Source organism: Eptesicus fuscus, chromosome 11 (assembly GCF_027574615.1).
Source record: "Eptesicus fuscus isolate TK198812 chromosome 11, DD_ASM_mEF_20220401, whole genome shotgun sequence".
NCBI lineage: Eukaryota > Metazoa > Chordata > Mammalia > Chiroptera > Vespertilionidae > Eptesicus > Eptesicus fuscus.
Genome location: NC_072483.1, coordinates 80,551,716 through 80,567,976, shown reverse-complemented (window position 1 = coordinate 80,567,976; position 16,261 = coordinate 80,551,716). Strand labels below are relative to the sequence as shown.

Below are 16,261 nucleotides of genomic sequence, written 5' to 3'. Positions count from 1 at the left end.
CCTGGCCCCTGTGGCATCCACTGTTCTCTTCACCTTAAGTTTCATTAGAGCGAGAACACAACCCCTCAGCTTCCATGGCAAACCCACGGCAACACTCCTTACACCTGCTTTCCTGTTCCCAGACATGACTGCACCAATGCGGAGAGGCAGTGGCTGCAGCCAGTCTTGCACGTAAAAATCTATTGAAAACTTTGTCAGATCCATTTGGTGGCGGATAAAAGTGATTCACCATGGTACCCTTTCCCATAAGTCCGAAGTGTGTTAAGAAAGCTTGAGCGGTGCTGTGTCCCATGAAAATGACAGATGCGGTTGTTGTTTCCAGTGACTGATGCAACTTTTCTTGGGGAATCACCCTGCAAGGGATGCTGGGATAATAACACTAGGTAGACTCCCTACTGTCCTCCTTACTTTGATGTTCTTTCCTGGAAGTCACTTGTGGAAGAGATTTTAGCCAGTGTTCTTTTAGTTCTGAGCCTTTTCCCTACGCCTTTCCTCTTCCTCTTCTCAGCGCTCTGAGACAGCTTATATTTGCACCTAACTTTCTGTGCTGTGGACAGGCACCCAGATTCCTCCGCCTCTGGTTAGTCAGCTCTTCCCCACCTGCCTACCAACTACCTCCTGTAAATGGACTCCTCCCACCTCTCACCTAAAGGATTGCCTCACCAGTGCCCTGCTTCGCTCCTCCACTCATGGCTTCAAGTCATCCTTTCCAAGTATCCTTCCACGCAACACTATCCCAGAACAAACTTGACCCCTTGCCCACGAAATAAACTGCTTTCAATAAGCCTTCTCTAACCCCCTAAACGAATAACATCCCATAACCCACCCCGCTCTAAAATATTGCTTTTCATAACCTCCAACAATATGCTCCTTTCCTCCCCTCGAAGAAATAAACCGTCTTCAGTGTTCCATCCTATCTGGCACTGAGCCACCTCATTGAAACCATAAAATACATACCTCCCCCCGCCACCCCCCCCCCCCCCAAAACCTCCCAAACAAAGAAAAACGACCTCATATGGTCTTTTGCCTTCCCTTTCTCTGAGAAAGAAAATTCTCATGAGGTATATAAGGACCCATTTGTGTCTCTGAGGATTTTTCTTTCCCAATTAAATAAGCTAAGGAGAAACAGAGTAAGGCATTCCAAGGCCAAACACATTCTACTGTTTATTACACATATTACATTCTTAAATAAAAATGCGTCACATAACATCTTTTGCATAGATATCTTACAATATACCAATTTAAAAAAGAATTATGAAACAGACCAGTAACAAAAATAAATTTTTTCTTCATTAATAATTTTGTAACATTAACATACCACCATCATATAATACAAATAATAGTTTTAAATCTTAAGACTTTTGTACAGCAAAAAAACTCGACAAAGTAATATATTTATATTTATATATATATAAAAAGCTTAAAAAAAATAAAATGTCAAAAAAAGGCATAACCGAGGGCTATAAGACTGGGTACTTCTGTGATATATTATAAATACCAGAGAAGGCCTGAGAGAATGTGACCGGGGAGGTGGGGGAGGGGAGGGGCTGGGAGTAGGTCTCTCCAAACACACTTGTTAGACACATCTGGCAAAAAGAAAATGGATAGTGCAAAAATAAATATTTTCAAGCCAACTGTTAAGAGGATAATAGAGATTTGAAAGAAAAATGGTGGTGGCTGGGAAATCGAATGGTGGGAGTAGGGAGGGGATGACGAGAGAGGAGGAGTTTGGGGAGATTTGTGGAAAGGAAGGGGAGGCTCCAAAAACATGAAACATTTATTTTTGCCTCTGTGTTAGCAAGGAGATCGTGGCCATAACAGGTGTACTTTTCCTCCCTGGAATGAAGCAGAAGTGAAAGATAAGAAAATTAAGTCTGAGTACAGGAAATGCATGCTGGGGGAGAAAAAAAAAAAAAAGGTTGAGAACCAGCCAATGAGCCCAAAAGCCTCTGAGGACCTAGATTAGCAGAACTTATTCTGTCTGGTCCAAAGGCCTAGGATGACAAGGTCCCCTCTCCCCACCCTCAGCCCTTCCCCTTTATGTGGAACTCCCAGTGTGGTTTCAATATACTGGCAATTATGAGCATCCATCCCCCCAGAAAGGTATTAGGCACTGGTGGCTACTCCTCTTCAACGTCAGTAGCCTGTTTTCCTTCCGCGAAGGTACAATAGGTACGTGGGCACACATCCAGGTGTGTGCAGACATACCACCCTCATTATTCTGACGTGGGGTCCATTTTATGGCAGTAGACAGAAGCTGGAGTCAAAGCAATTGACGATTTCAAAGCTCACAGTTGAAAAAAATTGTATAAACAGTCCCCAACAAAGAATGGATCGACCTTCCCTCATGACCCTTAGAGGGAGCCCTGTTTGAAAAGAGTGTATCTTGTTTGGGATATTTGTGAAGCGATGGCCTAGGATTTCTCTCCATGTTTGATACCTGCTTCCCGAGGACTTGTACTTAAATGGAAAACACCTGAAGAATACAGTACTAGGTTGGAAGGGTGCACACGACAGTTAATTGCAGCTTTAGCATCGCCCTTTCTGGGATCTATTAGGTACCAACAGAGGAGGTTTAAGAGAGAGTGTTAAAAGCAAGAGAAAACCCTGAAGCCTCAGGCAGTTGGTCATGGGATCTCACACTGAGAAGCAGCTTTTGCTTCCTTGGACACCTTTTTTGTTTCATCTCAAGTATTCCCAATGATTCTCACTGAGGAAAGGAGGCCGTCAAAGAGGCACTGACTAGACTCAGGCCCCCTCGTTTTCACACTGAGATATCACCATGTTTACCGAAATTTAATCCAGACCCGGAATGCAAATTCTCTCCTCCTGCCCCACCCCACGCTTGGCAGGTGGCCACTTCCGGAAGATGCCAGGGGAACACTTCCGCAACCAGTTCTACTTAATGAATTTTCACTTTGGCAAAGATCTGGGTGCAAAAGTGGCCAGATGTGCTGGCCCTCCTAAGATTTTTAAAAAAGAAAACAATGAACCTGATTTCTGTAATGAAGTGTGTTGCATCTCTCTGACTTTCCCCTCCCTTCTTCCTTCTCCTAAAACCAACTTCTGCAACAGAGAAGACAAAAGCACTTTGCACTGTATTTTCTCTTTTACAAAGTGCCTTCCATAGAGGAAACCATTTTGAACCAATAAAACCAATCACTAGGTTTTCTTGTTCACGCCATTCAAGTTTTTTGTTTTGTTTGTTTGTTTTTTACTTTGCCAAAGAATTCAGGAGTGGGGCAGAATGCTTGCGGGCCCTGGGTGAGTCGCCCTGAAAGTCCCATGTCCCCTCTGATGCAAACAGACATGGCTCATCTGGAAGTTTATCCCAAACTAAAGTCCTTAAAAAAATCTTCTCTGGCTTCTAGATTCAAAGAAGATTTTTTTAAAACATAGGAATCAGTTCTGCTATCGTGCGTGAGGTTGGCTGTCTTTTTACCCTGTTAGAATCAGGCGATCAAAGATGTAAAAAGGGCACAAGAGGTGCAGGAGGGGAGAAGGTGGGGATTTGAAGGGCTTTGCAAGGGAAAGCACGTAGAGAGGAGAAGGAAATGGTCAGCACGAAGTTCATTTTGGGGTCTCCGATCTCTTTATAAAAATGCAGCTTTGTCATGGAATCCGAACATCCGAACGCAATAGTCATCACCACCAGGCGTTAAGTTGGGCAGATTAACCGTTAGTGGGGCAGGAGGCCAGTAGCTAGGAGCAGCATATCATTTCAGGTTTCCACGTCTTTGACTTACAGCCGGGTGGTAGGAGACAGAAGCACAACTTGAACTAAAGAAAACTGTCAAAATTGTCAGTGGCTTAGAAACACTCCTGTTCTCTACATCGAACTCTGAACCCTGGATTAAGTGTGCTCGAGGGACAATCACAAGAAACACCTCGCCAGGTTTCTCCTTTCCAATCTGGGATCCCCTGGAATGTCAGGAGGTAACAATGGAAGTGAGAAAGCAGTTGGATGTGTTTCAAATGTCCATCCAAGCACTGTTTTAAACAACCTGTCCTTTCGGGAGCAAAACATTTTCAGGCCATTTCTTGGGAAGCCTGCTCACTCCAGCAGGCTCTTACCAACCATCTCTGCCATTCTGGAGATGATGGGCATTGTATCACAAATCAGCTTCCAAATGATAGGGGCTGTACCCCCGCTCCCGTGGATAGGACTGGTTATCGTTCATAGGTGTCAATTCCGCTAGAGAACAGTTTCCAAGCCATACCCTTAGCACCCACCAAATTCTCAGGCCAATTCTCACACTCAACAGATGACTCTGAAGCAAAGCAAGCCCGACCATCACGGGTCAGCGCCCCCTGCTCTGAGAAAGGTCAGGGGCAGATTACAAAGGACCTCACTGATACAAGAGAGAGAGAGAGGAATTCCAGAACAGTTCAGACACTGATGAGGACCAAAGGGCCTTTGTTCCGCCACATTCAAATAAGGTCTTTTCCAGACCGCTGATGACAACAGGGAGCAAACAAGCAATGATTACTCTCTTGCATTCTTTAACTTTCTTTTTAATAGAGCCTTGCATTGGCCGGTTCAAAAATTAAATAAAATATTCTAAACCCTTAGTAATAGCATTTCGAGAGGCCAGAACAGCTCCCGCTGGGGAGAGAACATTTGTAAATGGTGGCAGCCACGGCCAACGCCATCACCAGTGTGTGTGTGTGTGTGTGTGTGTGTGTGTGTGTGTGTGTGCGCGCGCGCGCGCGCATTCCTGCTAGAGGCTACTATGGGAAGGGAGACCAGTGAACCAACACAATCTGGGGTGTCTAAAGTTTCATCTAGTGCACTGACTGGAGGCGCTACAGTTTAATACAGCCGAGGTTCAAGGTCCCCCCCCCCACATCCTTCACCCAGAAAGGATGCACCACACATTCAAATATAACCCCATGGCACGCCCCGATGGACTGGCCACAAAATGCACTCAAATGCAGTAGAGAACTACGAGATTGTCAGCAAGCAGTGCTCCAGAAATTGTTTCTAAGTCATGTCTAGTTTTAAATCTTTGGAATAAAACTGATTTTTTAAAAATACCCTTCAACTAACATATACATAATTGCCTCTGGCAAATGGGCAGATTTTGTGTGTGTGTGTGTTTTAGGGTGTTTTTTTTTTTTATTGTCATTATTTTGTTGTGGGTTTTTATTTCTTTTTTCTTTTTTGTTTTTTGGTCTAAATTGAAAAAAGGAAAAGGAGAAAGTAAAGTTTAAGGGCCAGACCTCAGAATGCCCCATGTGTCCAATTGGCAGCTACAACATCTGTGACAAGGAGGCTCCTTTACCCTCAGATGAGTAGATTCAACATTTCAGTGAAATCAAAGGTTGCAGAAAGCTGAGAAACCAAATGCCAAGGATCTTGAAGGTTGCTGTCATAAATGTATTTGTGTTTCTTATATTATTATTTCCTTTTAAAGACTTCAGTTTTGCATCCCAAATAGGTATGGGGTGGCATTTTAACAGTCAATGAGTCAAACAGTCAAAGGAGGGCGGGGGGAGCCAGCTGGTATGAAGGAGCAGCAACCATGTGTGGACCAAGTGCCATTTTTGTTTTTTTAGACGTGTCTTGAAGGGATGGTCCCAGAATATACAAAATATACAATCTGTCCTAATAACCACCCCGCTTGCTTGCATAGGCCATGTAATGGTCCTAAAGGCAGTCTTTGGAGTTGAGGCCAGTGCCAGCTAGCTAAGAATGCGGGTAGATAGAGACCGATATTGGATGTGTGTGGGGGACGAAAAGGAAGGAACGTAACCCCTTCGGAGTCAGTTTGCAGAGTAAACGTGAGGCCTCTGTTGATCCTGGGTGCTCTAGGTCACAAGTCATGAAGGGCCTGGCCAGAAAATAAATTAGAAATATGTCTCTCCTTTTCGACAGACGGTTAGAGAAACATCTCAACCCTTTCCTTAAATGTCCACCCTTCATTCCCACAATGGCATTTTTGAATTGTGTGTTTTAACAAGTGGAGTAACATGAGCTCAGTGGGCATGAGAGAGGAAGATAGATGATGTTTTTGAAGTCACTAGACTTGGGAGGCATCTTCCACTTTCCCCACTCCTGGAAAGAGTGATATTTTTGGCTTTTTGTCAGGTCATAACCCAGAGTTAGGTTCAATATGCAGCTGCCCTTTGAGACTAGCAACATCTATGCTGAAACTGGGTACAGGGCAGCAATGACACACAGCACGGGGTTGACCACTATGAGCTGAGGTCATGATGCCTCAAGGGGATGAGAGAACTGTGATGTCCCATCTGATTGGCTGCTTTGAGAGCTGGACATCCAGGTGCTGAGAGAGTCCTGGTGAGGTTTAGTCCATGGAGAAAAGATAAAACATTTAAGCTTCCAAATAAGCTTTTCAAGTTTTCGTTAGCAAAAACAGAGATTAAAAAGAAAAAAATCTAGCACTGGCAATAGGTGAGGCTCAAGGGATAGGCTGTGATTTATCATCAGGACTTTATTCTCTTGGCCACTTTGCAGTCATGCTAGAAGTTTCCAGAATCCCTAGTGCATATGGTGTGCAAGAGTCAAAAAGTAAGAAAAGAAAACTCCTCCCTTAAGAGTGAAGTCTAGAGAAATGCAGGCCAGAAAGGTGTAAGGTGTATTCCAGAGTCTGTCGCCGCTAAGGCCGTTGGTATCGACTGGAAAGATCTCAGTGGTGCTAAGAACCAAAACCGATCAACAGTTCTTTGAGGAAGTCGGACGCACGGAATAGTAGGACTTTTCACACACAAAGGACAAATAAACCAAGAGTTAATTTTGGCTACCAAACTGCAATTTGGTTTTCTAGGTCATTTTCCCCCAACTATTTAGAAAGGAACAGTGCTACACATATGCAACTTTAAGACGTTGTGTTCTCCTATCAAGTTGCACGGAGAAGCAAGTTAGAGATAAGCCCCTCTTACGGCTGTCCACCTGCAGAAACGTCACATCCATTTGCTTTGATTTCCATTGGCCACAGCGGGAAATAATTCCAATAGTGCTGACGTGAGCAGCCAGTCTGCCTTGCTGAGTTCACCTGGTCTCCTTCTTCTTCGTCTTCTATCATCTGGCTAGGGCAAGGCATGAAGAATAGCCGTATATATTTTAAATATAGCTGGGTGCATGATAGTGAGTGTTTGGGGGGGTCTGTGCGTGACAGCATGTGTGTAAGTGTGTGACTGTGTGTGTGTGTGTGTGTACACAGAGGTGTAGAAGTGAGAACTTTCTTCTGCGAGGCAATGGGTCCCCGCCTGAAGTCCAGCCCCCTGCCTCATGGCGTTTCCTTCAGACAATGGCCGACATCATGGCAACTCTGGCCTTTAGGTTTTTTTAGATATGTCTCTTCATGTGGAGGGCAAGATGGTCCGACCTGGAAAAACACCTAAGAAATATAAACAACAACAAGGATATTAGAGAGGTCCAGGTAAGGAACTCAACTGCCATCACCCCTTAGAAAATGATTAACCCTAACCCTTAGAGAGACAGGAGGTATGTTTTGAGAAACAAGGCAGTGTGTTAGGAAGGTGAGCTCAGGGGTCAGATTGCTTGGGTTCAAATCCCAGCTCACCCAAAAGTTGTGTAACTCTGAGCACACTAACATCTCTGGGCCTTAATTACTCCTCTGTATAATGGTGATAATTATAGCACTCACCTCATAGCTTGGTTGTAAGGATTAAGTGAGACCAACTATATAAAGTGCTTTAACTATTGCCGGGCATGTAGTAAGATCTCAATGAATTTAACTATTATTAGCATAATTGTCATTATTAAAATTTTTTAAAAATATATTTGTATTTCAGAGAGGAAGGGAGAGGGAGAGTGAGATAGAAACATCAATGACAAGAGAGAATCATTGACTGGCTGCATCCTGCACACCCCACATTGGGGACTGAGTCCGCAACCCAGGAATGTGCCCTGACCGGGAACTGAACCGTGACCTCCTGGTTCATAGGTCAGCACTCAACCACTGAGCCATGCCAGCCAGGCATAATTGTCAGCATTAAAGAAGAAATGGATAAGCAAATGCTTTGGAAACAACGCGTGAGAAAGAAACAAAGCAAAGACAAGCAATCTGCCTGTTCAAAAGGGAGACACGGGGATCTGAGATGGTAAGAAGTGAAGGAAGGACTAGGCAGTGGACAAAACCTCTTTCCTTTCCTTTCTATATTCTGGGAACTTGGAGGAAAATAGTATTGTTGATACACCACTTCATTTGAAGTAACTGTTCAGTAATGCGTATGTTCTGGACTTTTATTCTGCCTTTACCAATCGCCTACTCTGTGCCAGGTATCTAGCAATATATGTACAAGCCTTCCATTTCTTTCAGGGGAAAAAAAAGTGAAAAAAATGACAGATCTTTAACATAATATGAAAGGTAATTGCACCCCACCAGAATCAAACTAGCATCATTATTTGCTCAAATTCTAAGAAGCACATGATACTTAGCATTAGACTAGGTCCCTCACCATTGAGGTTTTATTTAAATGCAATGCACCAGCAAAGCTACTTACTCGTGATTAATTTATATTTGTTAATTTATACTTACTCCTCGTAGGAACAGTAAAAGGTAATAGATAAACTCAGCATCTAGAAATGCAGGATCAAATAACTCTAAGGGTAATAGAACCCCAGAGGGTATTTCCAAGTATATAGCAGGCAGATGACCTTAAATAAGAAGGTCCTTAAGGACTGAAATTTGTTCATTACAGAGAACCAGTCGAACCCCTATGGTCGTTTCTCTTGCCCATGAAAAAGGCACACTATGGGCATGTGGGCAGTAAGCCAACAGCAACCCTCTCGGGCACCAAAGAGCTAGATATGGGCTGATAATTTCTTCCCACCTATATATAAGTGGGCTGATTCAACAATCAAAATGCCTCCTCCCCACTGCCCAAGATCTTGGAGGTGCTACCCTGGGGCAGTCTCCCTGGATTATGTCTGTGCTAAGTCGGCATGGCCCGCCTATCGTGACTCGCGGAAGCAGAGAACTTTCACCGCCATCGGCAGCTGCATGCTATGGGCTGAGAGACAAGATCCATCCTCTAGCAGCTGGGCACTCAGTGGGCTGCATGGCTCAGTCCAATGGTTAAGGAAATGGCAGAGCTGCCCCCTTGCTTTGTCCCCCAACCCAAACCTGAAGCCAGAGGTCACAAAACCCAATGTCTTCCGCGGTCAGGCAGGTCAAGTGAAAGCGGGCAGTGGGTCAAGTGTAAGAAACACACAGCCCTATCTGACTCCACTTGGGATAAGGCGAGGAAATACTGCTTTCTGTGAGAGCAGACAACAGAGCAGGGGGGATGATCCATGTCAACGGACGGTCTGCCTTCCTGTTGGGAGACCACAGGGAGCGGTGGGAACTTGCGGAATTAGTGATCACACGGCCAGTGCCAGTGGGTCCTGGTTACTACTCGGCTCCAGGATATCATGGGCACATCGTCTGCTTTTCCAGACAAAGCCAGAAATACAGAAATTTTTTAATGGCATCCAGCAATTTTAACTGTTAGCAAAACAAACAAACACATGTCTGTTTTCTTCTAGCTTACTTATACATAAAAGTAGACATGGTCCATGCTTTAAGGAAAGGAAACCCCAATCCTAGCTCAGCTTCTAAATAAGGCAGTCTGACTGCTCAAATTAGAAGAGGCAAGAAGTCGGTTTCTCATGCTCATACACACCGTGGTGCCAACAGGACCCAGTGTCCTGAGAAGGGCTACAGATGCCCTCTGTTTCTGAAGGTAGACGTCTTCTAGGGAAGACTCCCCAGTCACCCCAGGCTTTCCTTTCACCTGCTTTGGGACCACTCCGCTTCCCGATGCCACCCCCCAGACCTGCTCTATTCTTAGCACAATCCGTGCAATGGAAAGGCAAGGCGCTGCCCGTCATGAGACACCAACGGGAGTCCAGCCCCTCATTTCCGACATCGATGAAAACGCACGGGCGACTGGCAGTGCCGCAGGACTTTGGGCTGTTCACTGTCTCTCCCAAATACCGTGTCACAGAACGTGCACCATCTGCTTCGAACATTTCTAGCTCCAGAAACCATCCTATATTTTGATGAAGAAAATAAAGCAACGAGACGGCCCATCTCTGACATATCCTTCCCCGAAATATCTAGTGGGTCTGAATTATTTCTCACATACATCACACAATCAGATTTAACCTGGATATGTCAACGACTGCACAGTTGTAAATTTCACAGTTCAGCCAGTTGACTTGAAGACAGAAACACTCTCTGCCCATTTCCAAGGATGATGGCAATCCATAATGCACAAACTCCAAGTAACAGCCTGGACACCCTTCAGGGATGGGAGTGGTGGGTGGGTGTGTGTGCGCGCGCACACACACGCCTCCTATACCATATCTGGCAGCTCACAAAGTGGATGTAAAGCTCTTCCTCAAGGGACTGTGGACAAAGAATCCCCATCTATGCAGCTTCTTTATTAATGGCCAAGGCTAGAGAGGAGTAAACTTGAGGTGGGAGTTGGGGGCAGTTGTCCAACAAGGAGAAACATGACTAAATACAGATACTCAGAAGAGCGGCTGGGACTTCTAAGTAATGGGGTAGAAATGAAAAAACAGGTTGTGTTCCTGGGTAGCAGGAGAAAGCTAAAAGAAAAGAGGACAACAGCTTTAAGAAGCGGACTTCCTCAGGCCTGGGGTGGGAGGTTATCTCTGGGCTCCAGAAGGCATGGGGGCTTTATTTAGTTCTTAAAGAATGAAGATAAAACAGCCTCTTCAGGAAGAAGGAAAAAAAAAGAGGAAAAATATGAATGCTCCTTTATAAGCATCTTAAAGGAGCACTAAGCCAACTGGCCACCTGGGAGACTTGGCCACCCCTGACCTGGTCTCCAAACAAACACACTCTGCTCCAGAGGAAGGCCTGGGGAGGGAGGGCCCGGCACGGCCCGGGAGGCAGGATGCGAAAGCGATCACGTTTCCTCCCGAGGAGAGCCAGGCCTCCGTGGACATCCTGCGGCCCCTCCTGCCACCCTGTGAGCGGCTGGCCGAGCCGGGAACCCTGAGGCTCTCAGGGCTTTTATCGTATTAGAAGCATTTTTCTCATCATAACCGAGACCTTTAGGATTGCATTAAAAAGATGGTTAATTTTCTTAAGCTTCCTTCTAAACACAGAAATAGGATTAGAAGGATAACACGCTCAGATGCAAGCCCATTATTTGATTATGTCTCAACCTAATCCTGCCTTCACCTTGGCCTGCAGAGTCTCCATTTTGGGGTTTATTGGTTGATAATGCCAAGGCTGTCAGATACTATTACTAGTGTAGTTTTCTGCTGCTGCGTGCTCTTTCTTCCACTATCAAACGCTGGAGGTTTGAGATGGAATTACAGGATACATTCTCAAAGCCTCTCCATAGTTTAGACCTTTGTGCCTATTTTCAAAGGAGAAAGAATGGTACAGGCCCCCAAAGAGTGGGAACCGTCTTCAGTAAATTCCTGTCTAATAATACTTCAGAGGGAAGGCCTTATACCTCAGCGTCCTTCCGTTAAGCAGGCTTTCTGCTCTTTCGCGTTATAAAGGATGAGGGGAAATGGTATTGATGTTAATAAAAAGATCAGAAGAATCAGCTACAGGTGACCATTCTCCATCCTATTACTTTTCACACTATACTAACATGATCTGTCTCCTCATTTCCTCAGGGGTAGGAGTCGTGTCCTACTGATATCCAGTGACTAACGCGGTCCCGGGCCCAAAGCTGATGTCCAGGTAAATGCTTGTCTAATGGAGCCAAGACTACACGCAAGAAGGCACCCTTATCTCATGGGTTTTCTCGGTGAAGAAGTAAAAGGCATCCCCAGATCCGAGACTCTGAGAGAGAAGTTTGAAGCTTGTGATGAATCCAAGAGCACTGGCAGTCCCCCCCACTCCAACCCTCATCTCCACCCCTCCAACCACACCCAGAAGCCTCAACGTTTCTTTACCTGTCGCAGTGGTTGCATTTGAAGGGCTTTGCACCTGTGTGTTTCCTGTAGTGCCTCGTGAGCTCATCGCTTCGTGCAAAACGCCACTCACACCCTTCCCATGAGCACTTGTAAGGCTTCTCACCTGCAAGAAGAGAGGGAATGACCATGGTCAGTGGCAAGAACAAGGTGGCCACACACCTGCTCAGACTCGGCTACCTGGGTGCCAGTCTTGGAAAAGGGCTGTGCACATCATCCCCGAAAGACTGCGTTCCTGAGCACAGAGGGCCACATTTTCTCTGATCTCCTGGTGTTTTGGTGGTGGTTGCTGCTGCTATTTTTTTTTATAACCTTCAAAAGTGGCTTCCCAAGATCCCCAAATCTGGGGCTGTCGCTGCCATTCCCAGAGTCAGAGCACTTCCTTCGACTGGGGAGGGATCAATTTTTATTTATTTTCTATCCCCTGGAGCCCTCTGACCCCCACAGTCCAAGCAGACAGGAAATGTGCTATTTTCATCTGAACCACAAATGCTTCTAATCTATTTTTCTCCAGAACCTACAGTAATTTACCATTTCAGCCCTCTCAGCCTCCTCCCTCCTCTGCTCTCCCACCACAAACTGTGCCCAGGTAGCTGCCTGACCAGGCAAACAGCCCAGGTCTCCCAGAACCACTGCTCCTTCCAGTAAATGTGAGTGGACGGACGGTCACGAGAAAGGGCTACAATCCGAGGGTAAAGCAAAAATCACTTGGTGATTCCCGGCATTTCTGTGAAACACAGTCACGGAGTCCTATTTAAGGAGCCCGTAACTAATGACTCCCGAGCGCTCATATCAGAGAGAGGTACACATGGTTACAAAATAGGTTCCAAGTCAATTTGAAGAGCAGGGGTTTTAGCCACAGGGAAGCTGCTTAAAAGCACGAAATTCGAGCTCTTGTACTCAAGTGACCTTTCGCACAGTAAATACAGAGGGAGGGACACAGAAAGGAAAGTGCATGGTTTTTCCTTTGATTTTTCTTTTTTTTTCTTAGCCCATCCATGTCTGTCACCCAACATGACAAATATTTACCCTTCCAACTGTATGGTGTGTTGGTTCGAATTAAGAAGAAAAATGGTCTTTAAAACCACATGAAATCATGAGCGTTGGTTACTGAGCCCTGGAACAGAGAGGCAGGTGAGCACCGTGGTCAGGAGCTCCGACGCCAACCTTCCTCGGCTCAGCTTCCAGTTCGGCCCCCAATCGTCTAAGTCCGTGGTCGGCAAACTGCGGCTCGCGAGCCACATGCGGCTCTTTGGCCCCTTGAGTGTGGTGGCTCTTCCACAAAATACGACGGCCTGGGCGAGTCTATTTTGAAGAAGTGGCGTTCGAAGAAGTTGAAGTTTAAAAAATTTGGCTCTCAAGAGAAATTTCAATCGTTGTACTGTTGATATTTGGCTCTGTTGACTAACGAGTTTGCCGACCACTGGGACTCTAAGTCGATGAGCCTCTCTTTGCTCCTGTTTTCTTAGATGTAATAGCACGTACCGCCGAGGGTTTGGAGAGGATACAGTCATATTATGTGAATTAACATATAGTATCTATTAATTAGAACAGTGCCTGGCACGTGGAAGATTCCCGTAAGCTGTGATCGTTATAAACTGCCAAACCCCACATTTCAGGACACACAGGGGCCCAAGGACGATGTCTGGCTGCCCCATTATTTCTCCCTCCTTCACAGCTCAGCCTTCCCTAAGGCAGCACTTAAAGGGACCTGGCCCAGGACTATCCTTGACTCACTTTCTTCTTTCCACCTTTTCTCTTCCCTTCAAGCCTGACTACAAAGTGATCACAATTCTTTATTTGTATCGCCCAGAATCAAACCAAACATGACTGAAAACTGTATTTCATTAAATCGGTGCCCTAGTGAGCCGCGCTCTGTAAGACCGGCGGAGAAGGGGAGGAGAAGCGCGCTGCTCTGAAAGGGAACCGGGGAGCCTCGAGGGCGCTGGGCGCACAGGAGGAAACCATTCAGCTTCGGAAACCGGGGAACATGAATCACCGCGCAGAGTCAAAAGTTCACCTTCGGCATCCTGAAAGCCCAATTTTTAGAAAAGCGCACCTGCTGAACAGAGGGTGGAGAGGGGAGATGTCAGATCCACTCCGGGGTGAGCACACCTGGGTCTTCCTGAGCTCATTACAGAGCGGAGCCTCGGTGTCATCTGTCAGATGCAGGTGAGCGCCCCACGTTCACGGCGAGGCTTAGATAAGCTGTCATGGGTAAGACACGTTTCCTGAGCCTGGCACAGGTAAATGTTCAATTAATTTGAACTCCCTCCCTCCCCAGTTCACCTGTGCGCTCAGAGGCTGCTGAGGAGACAGGGCTAACCGGATGCCAATAGGAACAGTCAGAGTTCAGGCTCCAGGCAGCTGGGCAACCGAAATATTGGAAAACAGAGTCTGTTTAAGCTTTCAGGATGCTCTCAGTATACTGATGGAGAGTGGGTCAGGAGAAGCGAGCATCCTTTAGATCTGCTCCGAATGAGGAGGGTGCTGAGGGGGGAAAAGGGAGCCCGGCTGGAGGGAAAAGTGCCCTCTCCGAGTGGCGGGTCGGCATCCTTCTTAACGCTATTGATTGCCCACAAGGCTTTGTTACTTCAAGGAAATCCCACACGAACAAGAACAACAAAAAGAGAGAATGAGGCACCGAAGACTTCAGAAATTCAAAACGCCCTCTACCCCAAAGGCCTTCCTTCTAATGCAAGTGAACCTGGAGGGCGCTGGAACCACGGGGACCAGACAGCCCCAACGCAGCCAGGCGCCTGGACATCCTAAGACATTCCACTGCAAGGAGCAGCGACATCCAGTCCCCAGAATCAACCCGGCCCGGCCCTCATAGGCAACCGCATCCTCAAGGACAAGGAAGGACACGGAGAAAATGAAAGCAAGAGGTTACAGTGGAGGTCTCCGCGTCCTTTTTTCTTTTTCATTTCAGACCGGGTGCTTCCCCCCTGGCGAAATCTTTTAAATTAGCTCTGTTTTGTTTTATTGTGACAACTGATAGCCAGGATTTAGTTACCTCCCATGAAAGAATGCAGGCTCTTAGTGGATTCTGGCACAGCCCAGCTGTCCTCTTCAGGGTCCCTCTGGCAACTGTGGAGACAGCAGCTACACAGGTAGCTTGCCTTGACGGAGTCGTGTCACTAACACCGCTTCTGGCTTACGGCTCCGTGCTGTACAGAACCACGCTGAGGACAGCCCCTCCGTCCGTACCTGACAGCTTAGCCAAGTCATATTATAGTGAGTCACCAAGCTCTTTCCCCAGGGTCTGCTCAGTGTACCTGCAAGTTGCCATGTCTGCAAATACTCACTAATAAGAAATTTAAAATAACCAAGTGATTACTTAAAATAATCACTTTCAGCCAAATGAAGGAGTGATGTCTGAAACAGGCAGAGTTAAGAAAGCAGAAGAGCAGGTGGGAAAAGGAGAATTAGAAATATGGCTTCATATTCAGGGCTTAGGAATAGTGGGATGAGGCTGACCTTGTTCCCGGGTCCTATACCCACTCCCATAAGCCAAGTTCTACTCGAAGGGGGGCTCGTGAAATTGAAGTGTTTTTGCGAAGCCGAGATTACCAGCACCTACTGCTTCATCTTGGGGGTGGAGCCCCTGTATCCACAATGTATTCGTTTTCATCCTAACAGCCTACCTGAAGACTTTGCTCATTTCATAAAAGCTTGAGTTTTCTTTATAAAACAAAAGAAAGTTGTTGTTGTTTTTCAGAAACAAAAGAAGGAAGGGAGGGAGGGATGGAGGGAGAGAAGGAGGGAGGAAAAGGAGGATGGAGAGAGGGAAGGAAGGAGGGAAGGTAGGAGGGAGGGAGGGAGAGAGGGAGGGAGGAAAAAGAAATAGGCAATTCAGTCATAATTGGAGCAGATTTCATGCAAAATCTGCTCTTCTCCCTCACCCTCCCTTCTCTCCTTGCTCCAGTGCGGATATTATTCCTGGGTATAGAACAGAAAATGTCAGACCCCTGCACAATACTATACTGCGTGGCACCTGGGATAATGCTGCCACTCAACTCACTCACCTCAAGAGCAAATGAAAATGTCAAAAAGACAGGCAGATGGGACAGAGGCTTAAAGCATCAGGACTGCAGTCGGGGAGTGTGTGAAGGAAGGCGGGCACACCCCCAGAGGGTGGAGGAGGGAGCATGACAGCGCCCCCAGTTCACAGTGCCAGAACACGCTCTTCAGAGCCCCCTGAATCTTAGGAGGAATGTCAACAACTACTTCTCCTTTCTGGAAATTAACCCTGGGAACTTGTCTCCCTGGGGGAGTCCATGTCACCTCAGCGGTGACAGCAGGTCTAACTAGGCATACACAGAT

At 46.4% G+C, this 16,261-nt stretch overlaps 1 protein-coding gene across 4 annotated transcripts in view; it reads right to left on the bottom strand.

Annotated features, from left to right (window-relative positions):
• Nucleotides 1–3,199: 3,199 nt before the first annotated feature.
• KLF7 (KLF transcription factor 7) overlaps nt 3,200–16,261 on the bottom strand; it is a 92,125-nt gene continuing 79,063 nt past the window's right edge. For all 4 annotated transcript variants that reach the window (XM_028151162.2, XM_008145233.3, XM_008145236.3 and 1 more), the window contains 2 exons: nt 11,918–12,041; nt 3,200–7,361 (listed from right to left, as the gene is read on the bottom strand). In XM_028151162.2, coding sequence (XP_028006963.2) covers nt 7,310–7,361; nt 11,918–12,041 — 176 coding nt within the window. In that variant the 3' untranslated portion in view covers nt 3,200–7,309. The remainder of the gene's footprint in view (nt 7,362–11,917; nt 12,042–16,261) is intronic.